General features: G+C 45.0%; 1 protein-coding gene across 2 annotated transcripts in view; it reads left to right on the top strand.

The window, feature by feature from the left end:
* The first annotated feature begins 17,106 nt into the window (after positions 1-17,106).
* Pdzd2 (PDZ domain containing 2) overlaps positions 17,107-23,175 on the top strand; it is a 221,857-nt gene continuing 215,788 nt past the window's right edge. For both annotated transcript variants that reach the window (XM_051182565.1, XM_051182564.1), the window contains exon 1: positions 17,107-17,716. In XM_051182565.1, coding sequence (XP_051038522.1) covers positions 17,241-17,716 — 476 coding nt within the window. In that variant the 5' untranslated portion in view covers positions 17,107-17,240. The remainder of the gene's footprint in view (positions 17,717-23,175) is intronic.

Genomic DNA, 23,175 nt, shown 5'->3' with positions numbered 1-23,175 from the left:
CCATGAACTTAAACATAGAATGTACCAGGTTTCCTATATCCTTTCCCTAAAGGTACACCTGAGAGAAGGTACTTTCTCTAATGAAAGAGTGATATCATGGATAACAGGCTCTGATCGCTGACTGAGCAACAGGTCCCCTCTCAATCTGTCCCCTCATCTGTGTAGCCGGGGAGGCTGCCATAGGGCTGCAGGGCTCTGGAAAAGGCTGGTGCTTTCTAGAATTTCTGCAGCATAAGGCTTCTCAGTGGGGCTCCAGGTCAAGGGTGGAGAAGAGAATTTGCTTCTGTTGACTTTGCCCTTGAGACTTTGGTCCTGCCCCCTCGTGCATTGGCTTCCTCCGAGCAGTCACATGCACCACTGTGAGTAGATCAAACCTGCTGGTGAGTCGCCGCTGTGTGAGTACTCAATTGTCTCCTATAGTTACACCAAACCTGGAAGGTGTCAGTCTTGGTCCATTTGTGCTATACCAAAATATGAAGAAATGATGAATTGTTACTCTTTGGGAGGTTCGGGTACAAGTAAAAATGCCAGCAGAGTGCTGTGCTCTGTCACCATATTCTCTGGAAGAGATGAAGGCTCTCATCTGTAGGGACAAGAGTCCTAACCTAGTTCCATCCTGCCTTTTAATGTAAAGGGCACCACCCCATCCATGAGGGCAGAACCCTTAGGCACTAACTTCTTAATTCCACCCCAAGCAAGATTCACTTTCAAGATTAAGATAGGAATTTGGAAGGGATACTTTGTGATCACATAGTGTGTCCTTAATACTTTAAGAGCATACAACTCTGAACTTGGAAATTAAGCGAAAAAAAAATTTTAACATTAAAATTAAACTATAAGTATCACATATATGGTAAAACATACCACCCAATATCTAAGGTGAAGAAAAATACCAAGGAAAATATAGAGAATCTAAAGCTACAATCACGGTCATCTAGGGGTGGGGAGATAGGCTGGAGTGTGATTGTGCCGGTAAGAGATATAAACCAATCTTTACTGATTCGACCGACCGTATATGTGGTTTGGGAAAAGTGGACTGAACAGAAGGGGATGGTTAGTATGGCCCAGGAAAGAAACTTGCAGGAGACAGGAGCCAACTGATGTTTTTCTCTGTGGTGTCTCTTAAGAGAGAAGTCTCCACTAAGCAGACCGTTTGCTCCGTGAAGTGCAGGCTGCCTGAGCTGCCTGAGCTGCCTGAGCTGCCTGAGCTGCCTGAGCTGCCTGAGCCTGGGCCCTTCCTAGACTCCTTGCTCTGAGGTTTGCGTGCTCCACATCCCAGTCCTCAAGGGAAAGCTTGTGCGGATTGGGTCAATGCAAATAGTCTGCCCACTTGGTAATTGTATTTCCAATAGAAAAATCAATGAGTGAGCTTTCTTGCTGGTAACTGTCTACAGGAAATAGATGGGGTGCCTTTCAGAGTACCCAGAGAATTTGTGCTTTAAAGTTGAGGGTCCTGAATGTATGGGTGGGGCACAGTCACAAGGTGAAGTCAACTGATGGCATGACATGTCCTTAGCCTGTCCTTGGTTTTCTTCGGGGGTCTCTTCTAGTTATGCACATACATCTACATGCCTTAACAGGATGCTAAGTGAAATTAAAAGAAAAGAAAAAAACAAAGGAAAAGAGAGGAATATGACTGTTCTTAGGTTTATTATAGATAAAAGGGGGTAGAGACATCTGGGAGAGCCCAGAGTGGACATGAACGAACTGAGATGTGCTTTGTTGAGAGACCCAAATGCACACGTTACACACACACACACACACACACACACACACACACACACACACACACACACACACACACACAGGCCACCTAAACAGGAAAGGGCAGCCCAGTCTCTGGGCTGGAGCCAGTCAGGGCAGGGGGCAGGGTATGCCTGCCAGGAGGGCACTGTTACAGGTTGTGCCTGGGGGATGCAGGGAGAACCTGGTGGTCAGCTTCCACTTTGACATATCAAAGGCATATCAGCCTTTTGTCCCAGGTTTGAAACCTAACTGTAAGCTGCAGTGGTCCAGGCTCCTCACTTTCACTGACCCCTGTATGTTTATGGGAATGCCCTATGTGGAACATTTTTGAATGATTTTCAGCCTTGCCCCTCTGTTTATAAGCTCGCCTGCTTCATAGCGTCTCTACATACTTTACACACATTGTTTCTGCTACACTCCTGTTAAAGGCCAAGAGAGTGTGGGCATTCCCTGGGGGCCTCTGAGAGTCGAGGCTAGAGCATTGCACCTTCCACAGCCATTCCTTCTGAATCCTTCTGAGTTCACAACTTGAAGGGGTCAGATGGGGACTCATTGTGTACTCACTCCCGGGGACACTGGCTTGCCTTGTCCTTGTCTGAGGCCTTTCCCACAAGAAGGCCTGGGAAAGGGGCCTGCTTCCCAAAGAGCTGTTCAGCCGAACCTTTCTGCTCCATGATCTTTGGGTTTCCTATGAGGATTCTTTCGGCACCAGGCCTTCCGGCCCTGACCCCACAAGTGAGCAGTCTGGGAAGAGAAGGGGGTGGGGAGCTGGTTTCCACAGCACTTAGGCCCATGCCAAGGGGGAGAATTTGTGGGGCCTCAGTAGGAACAGGATTTCCTGTGGACCAACCCTCAGGCGAGTTCTTCCCCACTTCTAGAAACCTTCATTCTTCCTGCTGCTCCAAAGAGCTTTTATTCTGTGGGATATTTCTCCTTGTCTCCTGAAAGCACTGGGCTGGGGTTGTAGGCACATGGATATAAAACCACCCCTGGGGCTCCCTCCTCCCTCTCTCTTGGCAGATACTCAAAGTCTGATAAAGCAATTTGGCCCATCTCCTCTGTAGTTTAAAACTTCCATGTGTTGTGTATATGCTTCTTAATGAGCCTAGCAACTCTGTTCCTGCTAGCTCATCCCCATCATCCTGGAGGATGCTGCAGCTGGGAAGAGATGTCATTAAGCCACCTCATTTGTCGGATTAGGAAACTGAGGCCCAAAGATTTTAACTGACTTGCCTGGGGACTACAGTTAGCTAATAGAATGCATTGCTGGCTGTTAGAAATATTTGTGCTGTTAATTAACGATGAAGTCAGATCCTGTGTAGTTATAGGCTAAGAATTTAAATACGGTAAACAGGTTATATACCCAAGTTCCAAGGATAAGAAGTATGACAAATATGGCTTGGGAGATGACTCAGTGGATAAAGGGCTTGCTGTACACATGTAAAGACCATGGTTCATATCCCTAGGACACTTGGGAGTGGCAGCCCACCTGTAATTCCCCATTGCCTGGAAGGCAGACAGGGGACCCCTGGAATGGGATGCTCCAGTGAAGAGTGATTGAGAAAGACTGTTAACATGAGCCTCTGTCTACATATGCACTCACACGCACATATGCATGCATACATGTAAACAAGCATGCATGCACGTACACATTCACCATGTGCACATACACAAACTGGAATTAAAACAGAATATCTAAAATAGTCACTTGTATCAGAAGGAACTTGTAAAAGAAATGTCCTTTAAAATGAAGATGCTATCGCAGTGTGATAAAGGGAACTGATGATTGTGTAGTGTGTGCTGATGGTGGGGTCTACAGTGGGTTGGTGGCATCAGGGCTGTCCAGGCCACAAGATGAGGACAGCATGGTCTGATTGTAAAGCAGTTACTGTGGCCTCTGGATTGTCTGGCTATCAACACAGAAGTTGGTTCTATTCCAGGTCCCTTGCCCGGTCAGCAGAGTCACTATTTAAATGGATGGAATTGTCATTGCAAAGCTGTGCATGTGATGTCATGTATTTCCTCCTTTCCAGTCTTTATGTTCTTTGAGAACCAACATATCTGAGCTGTAAAGTAATTTATCCAGAACTGGCTAAAACCTGGTCTTCCAGGAAAAACAGCTTTGGACAAGATTCCAAACTCATTTTCAGTATTTGAACTCATGGCAGATATATTTTAGATGAAGGTGTGGAATGGTAATCATTCCTAATCTTAATTTTTATCTTCCACTGTTTATTTTATGTATGTGGATATTGTGCCTACATGTGCATCTGCTGTACCATATGGGAGCAGTACCTGAGGAGGATGGAAAAGAGCATTTTATCCCCTGGGCCTCGAATTTAGACAAATGTGAGCCATTATGACAGCTGGGAATTGAACTCTGGTGCCTTGGAAGAGCAGTGTGCTAGATATCTGTACATCAACTTGGCACAAGCTAGAGTAATTTTGGAAGAGGGACTTTCAACTGAAAAAATTCTCTTACCAGACTGGCCTCTGAGCATGCATCATCTTCTCAATTAGTCCTTGATATGGGAGGGCCCAGTGCTTTGTGGGTGGTGCCACCTCATGGTATAAGAAAGCAGGCTGAGCAAGCCATGAAGAGCAAGCCAGTAACTACTCCTCCATGGCCCCTCCACCTGCAGATTCCTGCCTTGAGTTCCTGCTCTGACTTCGGTGTTGGCCTGGGAAGTGGAAATAGAAGCAGACCCTGTCATCCCCAGACTGCTCTTTGTTAAAAGAAACCCTAACCAGGACAGGCAGTAAGCACTCTCTACCCACTGAGCCATCTCCCCAGCCCCCCAGCTGCTTTCTTACGCTCAACCTGGAGAGAAAACATTCATGAGCATACCTGATTTTCCCTCATCCCTAGTACTTCATTATATTTAATATAGATGGGATCTCCAACTATGAGAATCTCAAAATAGCTGCCAGATTATACTTTTTTATTTTATTTTATTTTTTTGTATTCCTTGAGGTTGATCACAATTAGAAATGGAAGGAACTTGGACCTGTCTTGGGGGCAGTTTCCTCGTCTGTGGAATGGAACACTGGATGAGGTACCTTCAAGATCTCTACCTTCTATGGTTTATATGGGAAGACCTCGCTCATCCCCAGAGCCCTAGCATCAATGGGGGAAAGTCTAGCCTCTCAGAATCTTTCCACTGCCATCCTTTGCACTATATGTGGCTCACTTGATAGTTGTGGTCTCTTCCTCCAATGGAGCCTACGAGTTCCATCTCTCCACACCAGCCTGGTGTCAGGGGCACAGCCCATCAGCCTGTCTCCATGTAGCCCTGCAGACTGATAGGAATTGGGCAGTAGCTTACTCTGCCAAAGCAGAGTTGAGAATGTCTTTGTATTTACTTTTATGCTAATTTCTTAATCCATTATGGACTTGTCGTAATATCCAAGACCACACGATGGTATGTGTAAACCAGCAGAGGAATTAAAACCCTCCTTTCTTTTCTTTTCCAGTGCCCCTCCCAGGCAAGGCAGTAACTCAGTAGCTGTTAATTGACAGTGAGGCAGAGCTGAAGTTGAGCGATGCAGGGTCACAGTCTATGTCTGCAAGCCTTGTGTTCACAAAGGATCCTTCTGAAGTATAACAGTATCTAATTAATGAGGGCTAGACAACGTAGAGACTTATGTCATATGAAGTTTGGGGTCTTTTCTCCTCAAACACACGTGAGTCTCTGGCAGGAAAGGAGAAGGAACAACATGTTGGAAATAGCGTTCTGTGTCATAGTTTCTGTCTTTTTTTTTTGTTTGAGACATGATCTCTATATGTAACCCTGACTATCCTGAAACTTGCCATGTAGACAAGGCTGGCCTGGAACTCACAGAGATTCATCTGCCTCTGCCTCCTGAGTGCCAGGACTAATGGAATGTGCCACCACATCCAGCATTATTGTCTTAAAAATTAATATTTTATTTTATGTATATCAGTATTTTGCCTGCATGTGTGTGTGTGTGTGTGTGTGTGTGTGTGTGTGTGTACCACATGTGTGCCTGGTACCCAAGGGATGGAAAAGAGGGTGTCAGATTCTCCTAGAACTGTAAGCTACCATGTGGGTGCTGGGACTCAACCCCTAGTCCTCTGCAAGAGCAGCCAGTGCTCTTAACCACTGAGCCATCTAGTCTCTGTCTTTTGTCTCTCAAAGATACCTTTCTTTTCATGTTTGGGATAGAGGTCTCATCCCCAAGGAATGGCATTCCAAGCCTCATTCAGTTGCCATATCCAGGTCAGAGCCCTGAGTATCTGCTGTTACTTAAATCTCTCCATCTATTCTAGATATGACTCCCTGGAGTCAGCCTATCAGATTCACAGATCATCCCAGGACAGGTACAAAATAATTACCATAAAACTTCAATTTATGAAAGGGAAGATAGGAATCATAAGGGCTGTTGTCTGCAGCAATGAGCAGATCTCCCTGTGCAAGCAGGGCAAGAGCTCGCACAGGGTCCAGATGGCAGCTCCCTTCTCAGGAAGGTAGTCACCTCTGTGCACTGCCATGACCCTCATCTCCATCTGTTCCTTATCCTTTATGCCCACCCCCTTTTTGGGGCCTCAGGAGGACACCTTTTCTGGGGACCAAATATTCCCTATGCTATTTTTTGTTAATGTAAGTGTTAATGTAAAGAGTTTCAAAACTACTCCATGGGCTAGAAAGCTATCAGTGGTTAGGAGCATTGGCTGCTTTTATAGAGGAGCTGGATTGAGTTCTCAACACCTACATGGTGGCTCACACCATCTGCACTTCCAATTCTAGGCGATAGGATGTCTTCTTCTGACTTCAGTGGGTATCAAGAATCATACGGTATACATGCATATATATATAAGCAGAACACTCATACACTCAAAATATATCTAAAACAAATTTAAAGAATGAGCTTCAACACTAACTAAACCATCACTACTCTGTGAATCATCACACACATGCCACATACACACAAATGCCACACATACCATACACATATATATACACACATACACCCACAGACCCAAACACCACATACACATGTACACACACACCAAATATACACATACCACACACATACCAAATATATGAAGTCTGGGGTCTTTTCTCCTCAAACACACGTGAGTCTCTGGCAGGAAAGGAGAAGGAACAACATGTTAGAAATAGTACATACCACATATACATAGGCCACACACACACACACACACACACACACACACACACACACACACACCTATAGGAATCAAGTTATTCCAGGTTGTTGTAAACCAGATTGGAGGTGTTTAAAGCAAACGATTCCCTCTGGATGTCAGTAGGTGTCTCTTCTGTATGCTTCTGGTTGGTTCTGATGGGCTGCATTCTTCCTTTCTGACTCCAGAGTTGCACCCATCTCCCTAAGTGGTAGCATCATGACAGGCTGTGTTTGGCGTTGGCAGTTGAAACAGCAATTTCTGATGTGTAATCTCATTTTTTTTTTTCAAATACTCTTAAAACTCTTGGCTAGTAGGGCCCAGCTCACCCCCTTTCAATAAGACTGGTTTTCATCACACTATAAGGGTCTTCAGTATGGGCATCTTTGGGAGTTTATGCTGCATGCTGAATGTCCAGAATGTCTTCCAAGGCAAAGTGATGTGTCTATCCATTTGTTGTATTATCTTCATATGGAGTTGACGTTCTCTAGATTTTACTACAGAAGACAAAGCAGTGATCTAATTTTGTTCCTACCATTTTCCATAACTCCACCACTCCTGTCAGCACAGAAATGGCCATCCATGGCATGGTGGTTGGTTTGTTCAAATATTTCACATTCCATAGGTAAGCCCAGCACTATCCAGTCTGGAGCCTCGAGTCCCTGACACCTGCTTCCTGGCCTCTTGCTCGGTCGGTCCCCTGGTTTAGGTTCTGCTACTTTTAGCTCTTCTACTCCTAGGTTCCTGTTGTTGGTTATTTTCACTCTTTATTCTTCGAGGGCCTACCACCCAACTCCCAAAGAAATACCCACCATCTACCTTTTACCTTTGGGAGTTTTCCTTTTCTTACTTCTGTATATCTTCCTTTCACCCTGGCTCCTGTCGCTGCTATTGTCTTCCTCTTCTTGTCCTTGCTCCTTCTCCCCTCCTCCCAGGTTTCTCTATTTATTCTCTCAGCTTGCCAGCCCCACCTGTCCCTCTCCTGCCTCACTGTGGCCCAGTCAGCTATTTATTAGAACAATCACGTGTCTTAGACTGGCAAAGTAACACAGTTTCACAGAGTTAAACAAATGCAACTTAAAAGAATGCAACACATCTTTGTATCATTAAACAAATGTCCCACAGCATAAACAACTGTTACACATCTTAAAATAATATTCCATAACAGGTACCAAATTCTGTTTCTTTCTTTCTTTTTTTTTTTGACGTTTAATCAAACTAATCATTGGGTTTAGAAAAAGCCAGATGAAGGCAATTTTGAAAACCTGGAGCTGGAGTTTTCCTTTCAGTTCTGATTCTCTTTCAAAAGGCCTTGGCATCAGCTACACCCAATGATTTCTTATTCCATTGATCAGCTTTATGCTACATAGCTATCCATACCCACACTCAGTGCTGTGTTTCAGTTGAATACTTTGCTTCTCCCATAAAATAAAGGGAAGGAGGGCAGATATCAGGTGGACAGCCACAAGCTTGTGTTTATTTGTCACAGGGAGCCTGTTGGTGGCCATGGGACAGGATCCCTCTGCAGGCTGGGTGCTGACCTGGGTGAGGACAGTGGCTGGACTATCAGAGGCAGGCAGCATGCTGATAGAGAAAGAGGAAAGTCAGGGCTGCCCGCCCCCCCATATTCCATCACAGCGAATTTGTAGAGAGGTCCTGGATATGTTTAAGAGCACACGTTCCTAACGTTGAGATGTATGCTTGTGTGACTTGGTGTACACACAGTAGGGTTCCCTGTGCTAGCACTCTTGATAGTCCCACTGAAAGGAGACGGTGACAGCAGCTGTGAGAGAGTCACCTCTGACCTAAGCGTGGCTATTGGTTTCATCTGAATGTGTAGAGTCACCGGCAATCATGAATCTGTGCAGTCTGTAACTATTCATTTATTTTTATTATTTCGAGACAGGGTTTCTCTATGTAGCTTTGTAGATCAGGCTGGCCCCGAACTCACATAGATCCACCTGCCTCTGCCTCCCAAGTTCAGGGATTAAAGGCATGCACCACCACCACCAGCTAGTATTCAATTTTTTAGGCCAACCCCAAAGCTGCCTTCTCTGGAGAAACATTTTCTTTTTCTTTTTTTTTTTTTTTTCCAGACTTAATTCACTTTATTTTTCTTGTATAAAACCCCTTATGTGGTGGCAACAGCTGAAGCCTGGGTCCTCTGAACAGAGACTCTGATATGGACTTTCACAAGATGATCAGTGAATTCCTGATAAGGAGACTTGGTGAACACAGTCTCTTTCCAGAGGTCAGGGGTCAGGTAGCTGTAGGTCTTAGAGATGGCATCAAAGGTGGCCTTGGCAAAGTTGCCCAGGGTGGCAGTGCAGCCCCTGGCTGATGTGTAGCAGTCATCAATACCGGCCATCATCAGTAGCTTCTTGGGCACAGGAGCAGAGACGATGCCAGTGCCTCTGGGGGGCAGGGATGAGACGCACCAACACAGAGCCACAGCGGCCTGTCACTTTGCATGGAACAGTGTGGGGCTTGCCAGTCTTGTTCCCCCAGTAGCCTCCCCTCACAGGGACAATGGGAAGCGTGGCCAAGATGATGGCCACTCGGATAGCTGTGGCTACCTCCTTGGAGCATTTAACACCAAGACCAACATGACCGTTGTAGTCCCCAATAGCGACAAAAGCCTTGAACCTGGTCCGCTGGCCAGCCCTTGTCCGTTTCTATACTGGCATGATCTTTAGAACCTCATCCTTAAGAGATGCCCCCAAGAAAAAGTCAATAATCTCGGATTCCTTAATGGGCAGAGAGAAAAGGTAGATCTTCTCCAGGGACTTGACCTTGATGTCCTTAACCAGGCGGCCCAGCTTGGTGACAGGGACCCACTCCTTGTCTTCGGCTTTACCTCCATGAGCCCCACAGCCTCGACCACGACCGCGGCCCCTGAAACCGCTGCCGAAGCCTCCGAGGCCTCCTAATCCTGGGCCCCCGGGTCCTCCAGGCCCTCCCACTGCACCAGCGTCATCCGCCATTTGGTGTTTTCCCGAAGTAGAAGAAGCTAGAGAAACATTTTCTAAGCTTCTGAGTGAGAAGATGGGGCCTGACCTTTGCTGATCACGTGCTACACTGTGGCCAGTGGCAGCAATTGTGCCTTCCTGCCAGGGTTAGGGTCTTACCCCCTCAGAGTTCTGCATGGTGCCTGGCATATAAGTCCCCTGGGGAAGGTTAATCGAATGCAATTGCCAACTGGCCTTCTCCATCAGAGAAAATTCTCACCTCCATCCCCATAAATCTAGAAAAATGATTCCTTTCACTCTCTCCTCTGAACTTCATTTTCTCTCTGAGAAAGTCAATAAAAAGCTGTGCCATCTAGGGTGGAAAACATTCTCCAGCCTTCTCGGGAAGTGACCTAACAAGGAATAATAACAAACAGGAGACGGTGTCAGTAATAAACGACCTTATTACTCGGTCCCCCAAAAGAGATTTCCAATACTGTGTATTTTGAGCTTCCAGAGAACCTGAGTGTCAGCTATTAATTGGTTCCAAATAAATCAAAAGCTTAGCAAATACCATCTACATAATCACATGGCTATTAAAAAGAAAGGTAAGATCAAAGATCATCCATCCATGTACTAAGACTGAAAGTCTTCTTTGGCCAAAGTAAGTTAACGCCTTTTCCTGCTTCTCACAGGCATATTAAAACCATATGAAAAAAATCAAAGCACTCCTACCCTCCCAACCTGCAGGACGTGCCTTTCTTCATCGTGAAAAGGAGAAAGATAAGCTAAACTTCTTCCACGTTCTCTCCATCTCTACAGAGATGTCTTCAAATGCGGGGACACTGTCCTGTTCATCTGTGTGTGTGCCCTACCTCTGCTCAGCGCCTGTCACACTGTAGACTCAATAATTTAAAAAAAAAAAAGTTGTAAAGATCCTTTAAATTAAATTTTAATGGCTTGTGATTCAAGGTGTTAGTCACAGTTCAGATGATTCCATATATAAAAATAGACTGTGTCATCAGCAAGACGCTCTTTAAATGACTGATTGAGGCAAGCCAAACTCAGGAGTGGAGGCTTTTTTTTCCTGGTGTCACTTTGCATCCATTCAGGAAGTATTCACTAAATATTAAGATCCAGGCCTTTAAGCCATTATAAGTCCTTTACTGGATATGTTTAAAACATGTGGATGTTTTATAAAGAAGGGCCAGGAGTGGGCACATATCTTTAATCCAGCACTTGGAGGTAGAGGCAGGTAGATCTCTATGAGGTCAAGGCCAACCTGGTCTACAGAGTGAGTTCCAGGACAGCAGGGTGGCACAGTGAAAGCCTCTTAATAATAATAATAATAATAATAATAATAATAATAATAATAATAATAATAATAATAAATTAAATTGTTGAACGAATCAGGCCTTGAACTTGGCACTGGGAATATATTATCAGTAAGGCAAATGTATTATCACACTATAGAGTAATTGCAGGTAAAAGATGTTGCCGTGCCCGTGGCGACCAGAGTATCAAGCTGGAAGAGGGTGTCAGGATTGAAACACTTAACAGACCACCATGAGAAGTGAAGAGGAAGCTGCTGCCATTTATTACAGAGTGATGGGCTTATATACCCAAGCCAGGGGATGGGGATGGGCTAAGCATAGGAGAAAGTCATGTACCACCCACACCTGGAGCCAAGGCACAGGCACTGCACACGGGAAAGTTATGAGAACAACCTTGTTTTATCAACCTCGAGAGCACGGGAGTTCTATGGCTGGGTGGGGAGGAAGAGAGGTGTAAGGGACAAGTGCTTAAATTCCCCAACAAGATGTTAGGGGCTGGAGGAAACTGAAGATTTGGGTATTGGGTTAAATTCCTTCCCAAAGCCATTCTAGAATAAATGGAAACAGTATAGAATACTTCCTTAACAGAGTCAACAGAAGTTGCTGGCAGCCGAGTACACAAAATAAACCATCCCCTAATCCAAACCATGGCTCCTCAGCAAAGCTGGGATGGTGTTTTTCCCTGAAAATTTAGCCTGGCTGGGGCCAGGAGAAGTGTCCTCCCTCCCTCCTCCTTTCCTTCCTCCATTCCTTCCTCTCTTCTTTTCCCCCTTTTTGGTTTTTCTGAGACAGAGTTTCTCTGTGTAACCCTGGCTGTCCTGGAATTCACTCTGTAGACCAGGCTGGCCTCAAACTCCTAGAGATCCACTTGCCTCTGCCTCCTGAGTGCTGGATTAAGGATCTGCACCACCACTGCCGAGCCTGGGTCCTACTTTCTGAAAGTGGCAAAAGTATGAATTTGGAGCAAGTATGCCGTCTGGAATTCTAGCTCCATCTTTTTGTGTTCTAACTTCCATCTTTTGTGTGGATTGAGTAGAAAAGAAACCGTCCTGCCACTAGATGGAGGTGATCACAGAGGGCAGAGGTATGGAGCCAGGAGAGAAGGCAGGGCTCGGAATCACATCTCTTCTCCTCACTTTAGCCATCTTACCTGATCCTGCATTCCAGTTCCTCCCCCATCAGCCTCCCCCAGCTTTTGAGACAGCATCTTGCTGTATAGCCTTGACTGGGTTAGAATTCTCTGCAGCCAGGCAATCTTCCTGCCTCTCCCTTCTTCCTGAGCCCTGGAACTAAAGGTGCACCCCACCAAGCCCAGCTAAATTCCCTTTAAAACATAACCAGGCACCAGCGAGATGGATTCAAAGGTAAAAAGCACCTGCTGCCTGAGCACGCTGGTGACTTCAATCCCCCAAACCCACAATAGGGGAGCACTGACTCCCTAAAGTTGTCCTCTGGCTCACACACATGCTTATATGTATACATGCATACAGAGGCACACAGGCAAGCATGCAGTGTATGCACACATGTATCAATACTGTTCTGGCAGGTTTTGTGTCAAGTTGACACAAGCTTGAGACATCAGAGAGGAAGGAGCCCCAGCTGAGGAAATGCTTCCATGAGATCCAGCTGTAGGGCATTTTCTCAATTAGTGATCAATGTGGGAGGGCCCAGCCCATGGTGGGTGGTGCCATCCCTGGGCTGATGGCTCTGGGTTCTATAAGAAAGCAGGCTGAGCAAGCCAGAGGAAGCAAGCCAGCAAGCAGCACTGCTCTGTGGCCCCTGTATCAGTTGCTACCTCCAGGATCCTGCCCTGTTTGAGTTTCTATCCTGACTTCCTTCAAGGTTTCTACCCTGACTTCCTTCAAGGATGAACAGCAATGTGGAAATGTAAGCTAAAGAAACTTTCTTCCTCAACTTGCTCTTTTTGGTCATGATGTTTTTTGATGCAGCAATAGAAACCCTCACTAGGACAAATACTAATACTAGCAAACAAAATAAAATTTAAATTTTAGCTACTTAGGCCAAGTGTAGTGGTCTACACCTATAATCCTAGTACTTGGGAGGCAGGAGCAGGAAGCCACTTTGAGACCAGCCCTCAAAAAAAAAAAAAAAAAAAAAAAAAAAAAAAGCAACACAACAAAAAACTAAAATGAACAAAAAGAAAACAAACGAACAAAAAACAACAAAGCTGGAGATGCGGCTCATGAATACAGGTTTGACCTTGGCCCTGAGGACAGTCCCCAATACTAAGACGAGCATAACTACTCAAAAGTGTGTGTGAGACAGGTCTCAGTAAAGAAACTAAGGTTACAGCTTCTTTATCAGGAAGAAGCTTTTGTTTGTTTTCGGAGACAGAGTTTCTCTGTAGCAGCCCTGGCTGTCCTGGAACTCACTTTGTAGACCAGGCTGTCTCTGCCTCCCAGGCACGGAGATTGAAGGCGTGCACCACCACACCCAGCAGGGAGAAGGCTTTTGTTTGTGACTATCCAAAGGCACCTGGAAATGTCCAGAGCAGAGGAAAAGAGGAAACAGACTGGACACAGCCAGGGCTAGGGAAGGGGAGAGTGGAAGAGAATAGGGGACACGGTGAGATAGGAAGAGGTAGAGAATAGAGCAAAACAGACAGCAAAGGGACAGCAAAAGCTATAAAGTGGGATGGGCAACCAACTGGATTATAAGGAGGAAGTAACTGAGCTGAGGGAAGGACCAGGATGCTGGCGTGTACTTTGAGATGTAGAACAGGTACTTGTGATACTAAGGGGACCTGGGGGCCAGCATGGACTTTGATATTCTGATAGCCACTACAGGTGTGTATCAATGAGTAACCAAAGGAAAGACTCAATGCTGGCTTTTATCAGCTTGTACTAATTAGACCAGCTTGGATTAATTTCTGGATATATGGCCAGCCTGAGACCAAACAAAAGGGAATGATGGTTGTAGAGGGAAAGAGAGAGATTGGGGGGGGGAGGAGAGAGAGAGAGATGGGGGAGAGGAGAGAGAGAGACGGGGGAGAGGAGAGAGAGAGAGACGGGGGAGAGGAGAGAGAGAGAGACGGGGGGAGAGGAGAGAGAGAGAGACGGGGGGAGAGGAGAGAGAGAGAGACGGGGGGAGAGGAGAGAGAGAGAGACGGGGGAGAGGAGAGAGAGAGAGAGACGGGGGAGAGGAGAGAGAGAGAGAGACGGGGGAGAGGAGAGAGAGAGAGAGAGACGGGGGAGAGGGAGAGAGAGAGACGGGGGAGAGGAGAGAGAGACGGGGGAGAGGAGAGAGAGAGAGACGGGGGAGAGGAGAGAGAGAGAGACGGGGGAGAGGAGAGAGAGAGAGACGGGGGAGAGGAGAGAGAGAGAGACGGGGGAGAGGAGAGAGAGAGAGACGGGGGAGAGGAGAGAGAGAGAGAGACGGGGGAGAGGGAGAGAGAGAGAGACGGGGGAGAGGAGAGAGAGAGAGAGAGACGGGGGGAGAGGAGAGAGAGAGAGAGACGGGGGAGAGGAGAGAGAGAGAGAGACGGGGGAGAGGAGAGAGAGAGAGAGACGGGGGAGAGGAGAGAGAGAGAGAGACGGGGGGAGAGGAGAGAGAGACGGGGAGAGGGAGAGAGAGACGGGGGAGAGGAGAGAGAGAGAGACGGGGGAGAGGGAGAGAGAGAGAGACGGGGGAGAGGAGAGAGAGAGAGAGACGGGGGAGAGGAGAGAGAGAGACGGGGGAGAGGAGAGAGAGAGAGACGGGGGAGAGGAGAGAGAGAGTTTAATGTAACAAGAGAAGCAAAGGCATTCTCAGGTGCTTGGCAGTAGTTTAAGATGACTTGGAGCAGAAGTTATAGTTTTGTAATAACACTTAAGAATCCCTCTTCCCTGGATGCACAGGTGGAAAATTGTGTGCCACAAAGTCTTCATGTTAAAATTGTTTGGAATACTTTATGAAGCTACTATCATAGGTAGAAGGCCTACAACAACCATAAGTCAGTTTTATTTGGGGATATAGATCCCATCTATTTCAAGTTGTACACTCATCTAAAATAAAAAACCTGTTGTGAACTATTTTAACTGGGCAAAGATGTATTACATTTGTTTATGCTAAAGGATATTACTATGTAAAGATGTGTTACTTTTATTCATGCTGCATTTGTTTAATGATGTAAGGATGTGTGTTTAATTATGTAAATATGTGTTACATCTATTTCTCCTTGCCTGCTTAAGGCACCTGGTTGGTCTAATAAAAAGCTGAATGGCCAATAGCTTGACAGAAAAAGGAATAGGCAGAGAGAATAAATAGGAGGAGAAATCTAGGTTTAAGAAGAAAGGATGAGGGAGACTCCTGGGGCAAGAAGCCAGGCAGATGGCAGACAGACACACAAAGGAGTGAAAGATATACTTAAGAAAGGTAAAAAGTCCTGAGGCAAAAGATAGGGAAAGAAAAATAGGTTAAGTTAAAAGAGCTAGCCTAAGCTAGGCTGAGCATTCAAAACTAACAATAAGTCTTTGGGAGCTGGTTAATGGTCCAAAAGAAAAAGCCTGGTACAAGAAACACACCCTGGCCTCAAGCATCTCTTGTGGGCTTACTCCCTGTTCTGCATGGCTATACTAAGTGTGGGTCTCCCACCACATCCAGTAAAACTATAGCATGTAAAATGTTGGCCCTCAAAAGATAGAGATCAGGAATGGCCATTTACAAAACACAAGTACTGTCACACTTCGTGGCTGCTCTTTGCAAGCTTCAAAAGCCTACTCTTTGGAGATCAGTTACCCCATCAGGGAACAGATATCGTGGACACAGAGACCAATCACAACAGCCCCATCAATTTTTATCTGTTATATATAGGTCTCCAATTAGATTCCCATCTCAAGCCAAATAGCCATGATAATTTAAATTAATTTTGAGTGGCTTGAAACTGACAGCCCTAGCATTAAACTAAATGCTTTTGTTACGGAGGTAATTTATTTACATGGTGATGGGAACTACCTCCTCTCTTGGATTCCCTTTCAAGAAAATCATTCAGTCTCAAAAGAGGTGACACACTTAGAAAGGGATGAAAAGTGGCCCAGAATCTTCCTGAGTCTTTCCTGGGGTCTCCTTGTGCAACTTCCTGGTTAGATACATATTTGATGGCATATTGAAGGGAGAAGTGGCTTTTTATTTCCCTATCGATCAAGGAAGTTTCCTGGAGAGGGGCAGTGTTCCAGAGGGTCTCTGTGTGTGTCTCTGTGTGTGTGTGTGTCTCTGTGTGTGTGTGTCTCTGTGTGTGTGTGTGTGTCTCTGTGTATGTGTCTCTCTCTGTGTGTGTGTGTCTGTGTGTGTCTGTGTGTGTCTCTGTGTGTGTGCGTGTCTCTGTGTGTGTGCATGTGTCTCTGTGTGTGTGCATGTGTCTGTGTGTGTGTGCATGTGTCTGTGTGTGTGTGCATGTGTCTGTGTGTGTGTGCATGTGTCTGTGTGTGTGTGTCTGTGTCTGCCTGTGTCTGTGTCTGCCTGTGTCTGTGTCTGCCTGTGTGTGTGTCTGCCTGTGTGTGTGTCTGCCTGTGTGTGTTCATGTTCAATCTGTGTGCTCAATGTGGGGGAGCTACACTAGGGATAAGCATGGAGAAAGGAGTTTATAAACTTAGTTTATAAACAGTCCCTGTATCTGACAATTATTCATGGGCCTTTCTCTCAAGGCTGGCTATTTTAACTCCAAGTTTTTGTTTTTCCTCTTCCTCTCCTAGGTGTGAATGAGCCCAGGCACAAAGCTGTCACTGCTGAAAACACATCTGATTTCCATGTCATTTGCATGACCCCTGCAGTGAAATGAACCAAGCAAGGACTTGTCAGATACTTCCTCCCCTCCCTTGCTGAGCACTCCGGAGCCATTGTTCAGTGTTGTTTAATTGTGTCCTGTCCTCTCTTGCCAAGGCAAACATCACTGTCTCTGAGGAGGGATCCCCAAGCTTGTCAGCTGGCCTGAACATGAACATGGGCAAAGCTGATGACTGTGAGCATTCCCAAGGGGCATGGACCGCTGTGGGGTCCAGTCTCCAGAAGCAGGACCTCTCATGATGCTGGTGTCTGGGAGTGTGCACCATGCCCATCACCCAGGACAATGCCGTGCTGCACCTGCCCCTCCTGTACGAGTGGCTGCAGAACAGCCTTCGGGAGGGTGGGGACAGTCCGGAGCAGCGGCTCTGCCAGGCAGCCATCCAGAAGCTGCAGGAGTACATCCAACTGAACTTGACTGTGGATGAGAGTGCGCCCCCCCCTGATGACAGTCCCCCAGAGATGGAGATCTGCACGGTGTACCTCACCAAGCAGCTGGGGGACACTGAAACTGTGGGGCTCAGTTTTGGGAACATCCCTGTTTTCGGTGACTATGGTGAAAAGCGTCGAGGGGGCAAGAAGAGGAAAACCCACCAGGGTCCGGTGCTGGACGTGGGCTGCATCTGGGTGACGGAGTTGAGGAAGAACAGTCCAGCAGGGAAGAGTGGCAAAGTCCGGCTTCGGGATGAGATCCTCTCCCTGAATGGACAGCTGATGGTTGGAGTTGACGTCAGTGGGGCCAGGTAAGTGGAAGATCACCAGCCAGCATGTGGCCCATTACGCCTTTTTTTTTCCCCCTTAACTTTTTATTTGGGTCTGAACCTATAGGCTTATGGGTTCTCTGGCAAGAGGCCAGTGGCTTTTATCCCCTACAGCAAAACACACAGAGTCCTAGGCTTCTGTTGCCTCATAACATCCTCGCAGTTACAGCAGATGACAAGGAGACTTGGTTTTTCAAAGCTTGCTTCCAAGAAATATTATTTGTTGAGCAGCATCTGCTGTAGTGGATATCTGTCAGTGAGTAGCTCGTTGAATACCTGAGTGGTTTGTCTTATTTTCATTTTTGGTCTATTCATTAAGAGCACCTAGATTCAAAACATTTCCCTTTCCACAACATTTGGGGTAAAAAGGTAAACACTGTGTGAAACTATAAGCAACATCCCATTGAACTAGACTGTGTCATTTAGCCCAGCGTCTCACTGGCAACCAGAAACCCAAGGCTGTGGTCCTGGATGTGTTTCCTCTGCTCATCACTGCACCCAAGATAAATGATAACATAGGTATTTTATTGGGGAACAACTTAACACAGAACAATAAAGAACCACCATAGCCTTTTCTCTGCCCTTCCAATGTGATCCCAAGAGAGCAGAGCGCTAGAGAGCCCACTCATGCTTACCTCTTTCTGTTCTGCACCTGAAGCCACGCCCAAAGGGGTGTGGCCACTAACACAAATATACTAACAAAAATGTCACAATTCCCCTTTTGGTCTAAAGAAGGTTTTAACCATTGCACTTCACCTATGACAGGCACAGGACTCCCACAGATTCAAAGCACAGATGCCCATCCTGGCATTCTTGTGTTTCCTACCTATGCTCCCTGCCCAATACTGTATGAAGTTAAGACAGGACAGTTGTGTTTCCCTGGTGAATCAGCTTCGTAGAACGATTGTCAGGTTCAGGGATAGGCTAGATGGACTCCTAGCATTCTGAACATCTATCATAGTTACAGTTTACCCCAGTGAAAAGATGAAGACTGAAATCGGCCACAGCGAAAGCTTCAGGGTGGAGTCGAGACCACTCCATGCCCGTTTTCAGTTGCCACCCAGTCCATAGTACTCAGAGGTCCCTACATGGAGTATTGTCACCAGGGCTTTTGTGGGGTTGGTCATGTGGGACTGACCTTGCTCATCTAGTCTCTAGTCCCTCTAGTGGCAAGTTAATAACTGGCCCAGAGCTCCCACACAAACCACATACAGTTAGTAGAAGCTGTGTGGCAGGTGTAACCCATGTCCCAGATACATGGGTTACATTGTCTAGGATGCACAGGGTATCCCAAGGGCTTATGTGTTGCCTCCCAGGGCTGGTCAGAAGCCAGTCTTTTCCTTGGCATGCATGTGGATTGAATGCCTCAGACCTTCTGAGTTCACGCTCTACAGAGCACCTGGAGTCCTAAGCACCCACTGCCTCATAACAACCCAGATGTTAACAGCAGAAGACAAAGAGAACTAGCTTGGTACTTTCAAGGCTCACTCCCTGTCCCTTTTTATTATTAATTTATTTTACATTTTAATTTCAGTTTTCCTTCCCTCCTCTCCTCCCATTTCCCCCACTTTTCCTCCTCCATACCCCCCAACATTCTACCTGTTCCTCAGAGGATAAGGCCTCTCCTAGGAAGTCTACTAAGTCTGTCCCATTGTCCCATTGAGGCAAGACCATGGCACCTCTCCACCCCACACACCCCTGTGTCTAGGCTGGGCAAGGCATCTCTCCATATAGAATGCACTCCACTGTCAGTTTGTGCATTAGAGTTAGATATTGTCCAGCTACACCATTGTCATCTATATTAAGGGAGTCTAGTTTTAGTTCTGTCTTGTGCAGGTTCCCCAGTTGTCAGACCTGAGTCAGTCATAACTCACTAGCTCGGGTCAGCTGATTCTGTGGGTTTCCCCATCATGGTCCTGACTCCTTTGTTCATATTATCACTCCTCTCTCCCTTCGATTGTACTCCAGGAGCTCGGCCCAATGGTTAGTTGTGGATTTCTGCATCTGCTTCTATCTGTTTCTGGAAGAGGGTTTTAGCTTCTCTGGTGTTGTGGCTTGTAGGCCGAGTATCTTTTGCTTTATGTTTGGTATCCACTTGTGATTGAGTACATACTATATTTGTCTTTGTGGTTCTGGGTTACCTTACTCAGGATTTTTTTTTCCAGTTCTGTCCAGTTGCCTGCAAATCTTAAGATGCCATTGTTTCTTACCACTGAGTAGTATACCATTGTGTAAAATGTACCACATTTTCTTTATTCATTTTTCAGTTGAGGGAAAACTAGGTTGTTTCCAAGATCTGGCTATTTCAAATAATGTTGCTGTGAGCAAATGTTCTTGTGTGAATGTTCCTCACATAAATGGAATATTTGATAGTTTGATGTCTAGTTTCTTGAGTTCTTTGTATATTTTGGAGATTAGCCTTTTGTTAGATATGGGGTTGGTGAAGATCTTTTCCCATTCTGTAGGGGGTCATTTTGTCTTGTTGATCATGTTCTTTGCTTTACAGAAGCTTCTCAGTTTCAGGAGGTCCTTTCTTAATTGTTGCTTTCAGTGTCTGTGATACTGGTGTTCTACTTAGGAAGTGGTCTCCTGTGCCTGTGCATTCAAGTGTATTAACCACTTTCCTCTCTGAGGTTCAGTGTGGATGGATTTATATTGAGGTTTGGGTTTTGTGCATGGCAATAGATATGGATCTATTCGCATTCTTCTACATGTTGACAGCCAGTTATACCAGAACCATTTGTTGAATATGCTTTCTTTATTCATTTTTATATTTTTAGCTTCTTTAACAAAAATTAGGTGTTCATAGGTGTGTGGATTGATAACGGGGTCTTCGATTCAGTTCCATTGGTCTACCTGTCTATTTTTATGCCAATACCAAGTTGTTCATACTGTAACTCTATAGTAGAGCTTGAAGTCAGGGATGGTAATGTTCCCAGAGGATCCTTTATTGTATAGTATTGTTTTGGCTATCCTAGGTTTTTTGTTTTGTTTTGTTTATTTTGTTTTGTTTGTTTTCCATATGAATTGAATATGCTTTCAAGGTCTGTGAAAAATAGTGCTGGGATTTTGATAGGGATTGCATTGAATCTGTAGATAGCTTGTGGTAAGATTGACATTTTTACTATGTTGATCCTATCTACGCAAAGGCAAGGGATATCTTTCCATTTTCTGGCATCTTCTTTAATTTGTTTCTTTAAAGACTTGAAGTTCTAGTCATACAGATCTTTCACTTGTTTTAGAGTTACCCTAAGATACTTTATGTCATTTGTGGCTATTGTAAAGAGCGATGTTTCTCTGATTTGTCAGCTTGTCATCTGCATATAGAGGGCTACTAATTTTTTTTGAGTTAATCATGTATCCTACTATATTACTGAAGGTGTATATCAGTTGTAGGAGTTCTCTGGTAGAATTTTTGGGGTCACTTATGTAAACTATCATATCATCAGCAAATAGCAAGAGTTTGACTTCTTCCTTTCCAATTTGTTTCCCCTTGATCTCCTTCTGTTGTCTTATTGCTCTAGCTAGAATTTCCAGTGCTATATTGTATAGATATGAAGAGAGTGGAGAGAGAGCCTTGTCTTGTTCCTGATTTCAGTGGGGTTGCTTTTTTTTCTCTCCCATTTAGTCTGATGTTGGCAATTGGGTTACTATATATTGCCTTTATTTTGTTCAAGTATGTTCCTTATATCCCTGTTTTCTCCAATACATTTATCATGAAGGGGTGTTGAATTTTGTCAAAGGCTTTTTCAGCATCTGATGAAATCGTGGTTTTTTTTGTTTGTTTTGTTTTGTTTTAGTTTATGTGGTAGATTACATTGATTTTTTTTGTATGTTGAACCATCCCTGCATCCCTGGGATGAATCCTACTTGGTCATGCTGGATGATTTCTCTTATGTGTTCTTGGATTCAATTTGCCAATATTTTGTTGAGTACTTTTGCATCTATGCTCTTGAGAGAGATTGGTCTGTGATTCTTTCTTAGTTGTGTCTTTGTGTTCCTTACCCTTTTTGAAGAACTAAAATGTACCACTTGCTGAGCAGCATCTACCAGAGTGAGCACCTGCCAGCCAGTATCTGACTTAGTGCCTAATCATGTCTATATGAGAAGCTTAACCCCTACCACATTTAACTTGCCCAAAATGATATAAGTAAGAGACAGAACTGGGGTTTGAACCCAGATAAATCTACCTCTACAGTTTGTACTCCTAGCACCAGGGTATTGCATCTATAGTCCTGTAGTCTGGTGCATAATTTCATGGATAGTTTATGGCTGCATTAAATACCTCTTTATTATAACCACAAACACCAGAGGAAAATAAAACAAACCAATAAAGGCCTCCTACCTAAACCAACAAGGAAATAAGCCTTTTGTCTTATCTTCTAAAAGGACTTAGACAGATGAGACCTGTTTTACATTATTATAATGAAATGCCTAAAGGAGACTACTTGTGAATGAATTTACTTAGTTCATAGTCCTTGAAGTTTAATATTAGGAAGCCTTGTCAGTTTAGGCTCCAGTGAAGGCCTAATGGTGGATAGTGTTGCCACAGGAACATGTTTGTCCACAGACAAGAATCCAGAAAGAGACAGAGGTCCTACCTTCCCTTTACAAGTTATACTCCCAACTGACCTAAGTACGAGCTTCTCATTTGGCCTCATCCATTAGTCCATAGCACCTGCCAATATTACCACACTGACCACAAAGCTTCTGACATATAAGTCCTTGGGAGACAGACCACACCCAAGCCATAGCAGAATTCCTTTGGCCAGTTTATACTGCAGCTTGGAGACCAGAAACAAGACTGGGATCTTGGTACAGTTGTTTCTCAGGATCTGAGAAGAATTGTTTCCAGGATTTTCAGTGAATACCAAAGTCCAGGAATGCTCAAGTCCTTCATATAAGTGATGTAATATTTGTGTCTAAAGAATGCACATCCTTGTGTGCACTATTATCTCTTGACTAATACAACGTAAATAGCTGTCAGCTATTATACCCTGTTGTTTACGAAACAGTAACAAGGAGAATGCTTGGTACAAATGCAAGTGTTTTTCCTGTTAGTACTTCAGTACACAGTTATTTCCTCTTCAGATGCAGAGCCGGTGTATATGGGATTTTTAAAGAGCTTTCGAGTGTTTTCAAGATGTTTTCCGCCACTCGTTATAACTGACAATTTCGACTTTGCTATATGGGGATTTGTTCTGAGAAGTGTGGAGTAGGAACTAGTGTGCTACTGAGATTCCCATGTACCTCTTCAGATTTTGCCAGCCTATTCACCCGTATGTCTATAAGCGAAGTGTTCCAAGGGCCAGTATACCAACTTCATATCTTTCTACTAACATTATAAATCATATATAATATAAGAAACTTTGGGACATCTTGTCTATATGTCTTAACTTTGCCTCTGACTTCCAAATTGTTTTATGTGGTGGTATAGGCTG

Source organism: Phodopus roborovskii, unplaced genomic scaffold (assembly GCF_943737965.1).
Source record: "Phodopus roborovskii unplaced genomic scaffold, PHOROB, whole genome shotgun sequence".
In the NCBI taxonomy this organism is placed as follows: Eukaryota; Metazoa; Chordata; class Mammalia; order Rodentia; family Cricetidae; genus Phodopus; species Phodopus roborovskii.
This window is presented reverse-complemented; position numbering and strand designations above follow the sequence as displayed.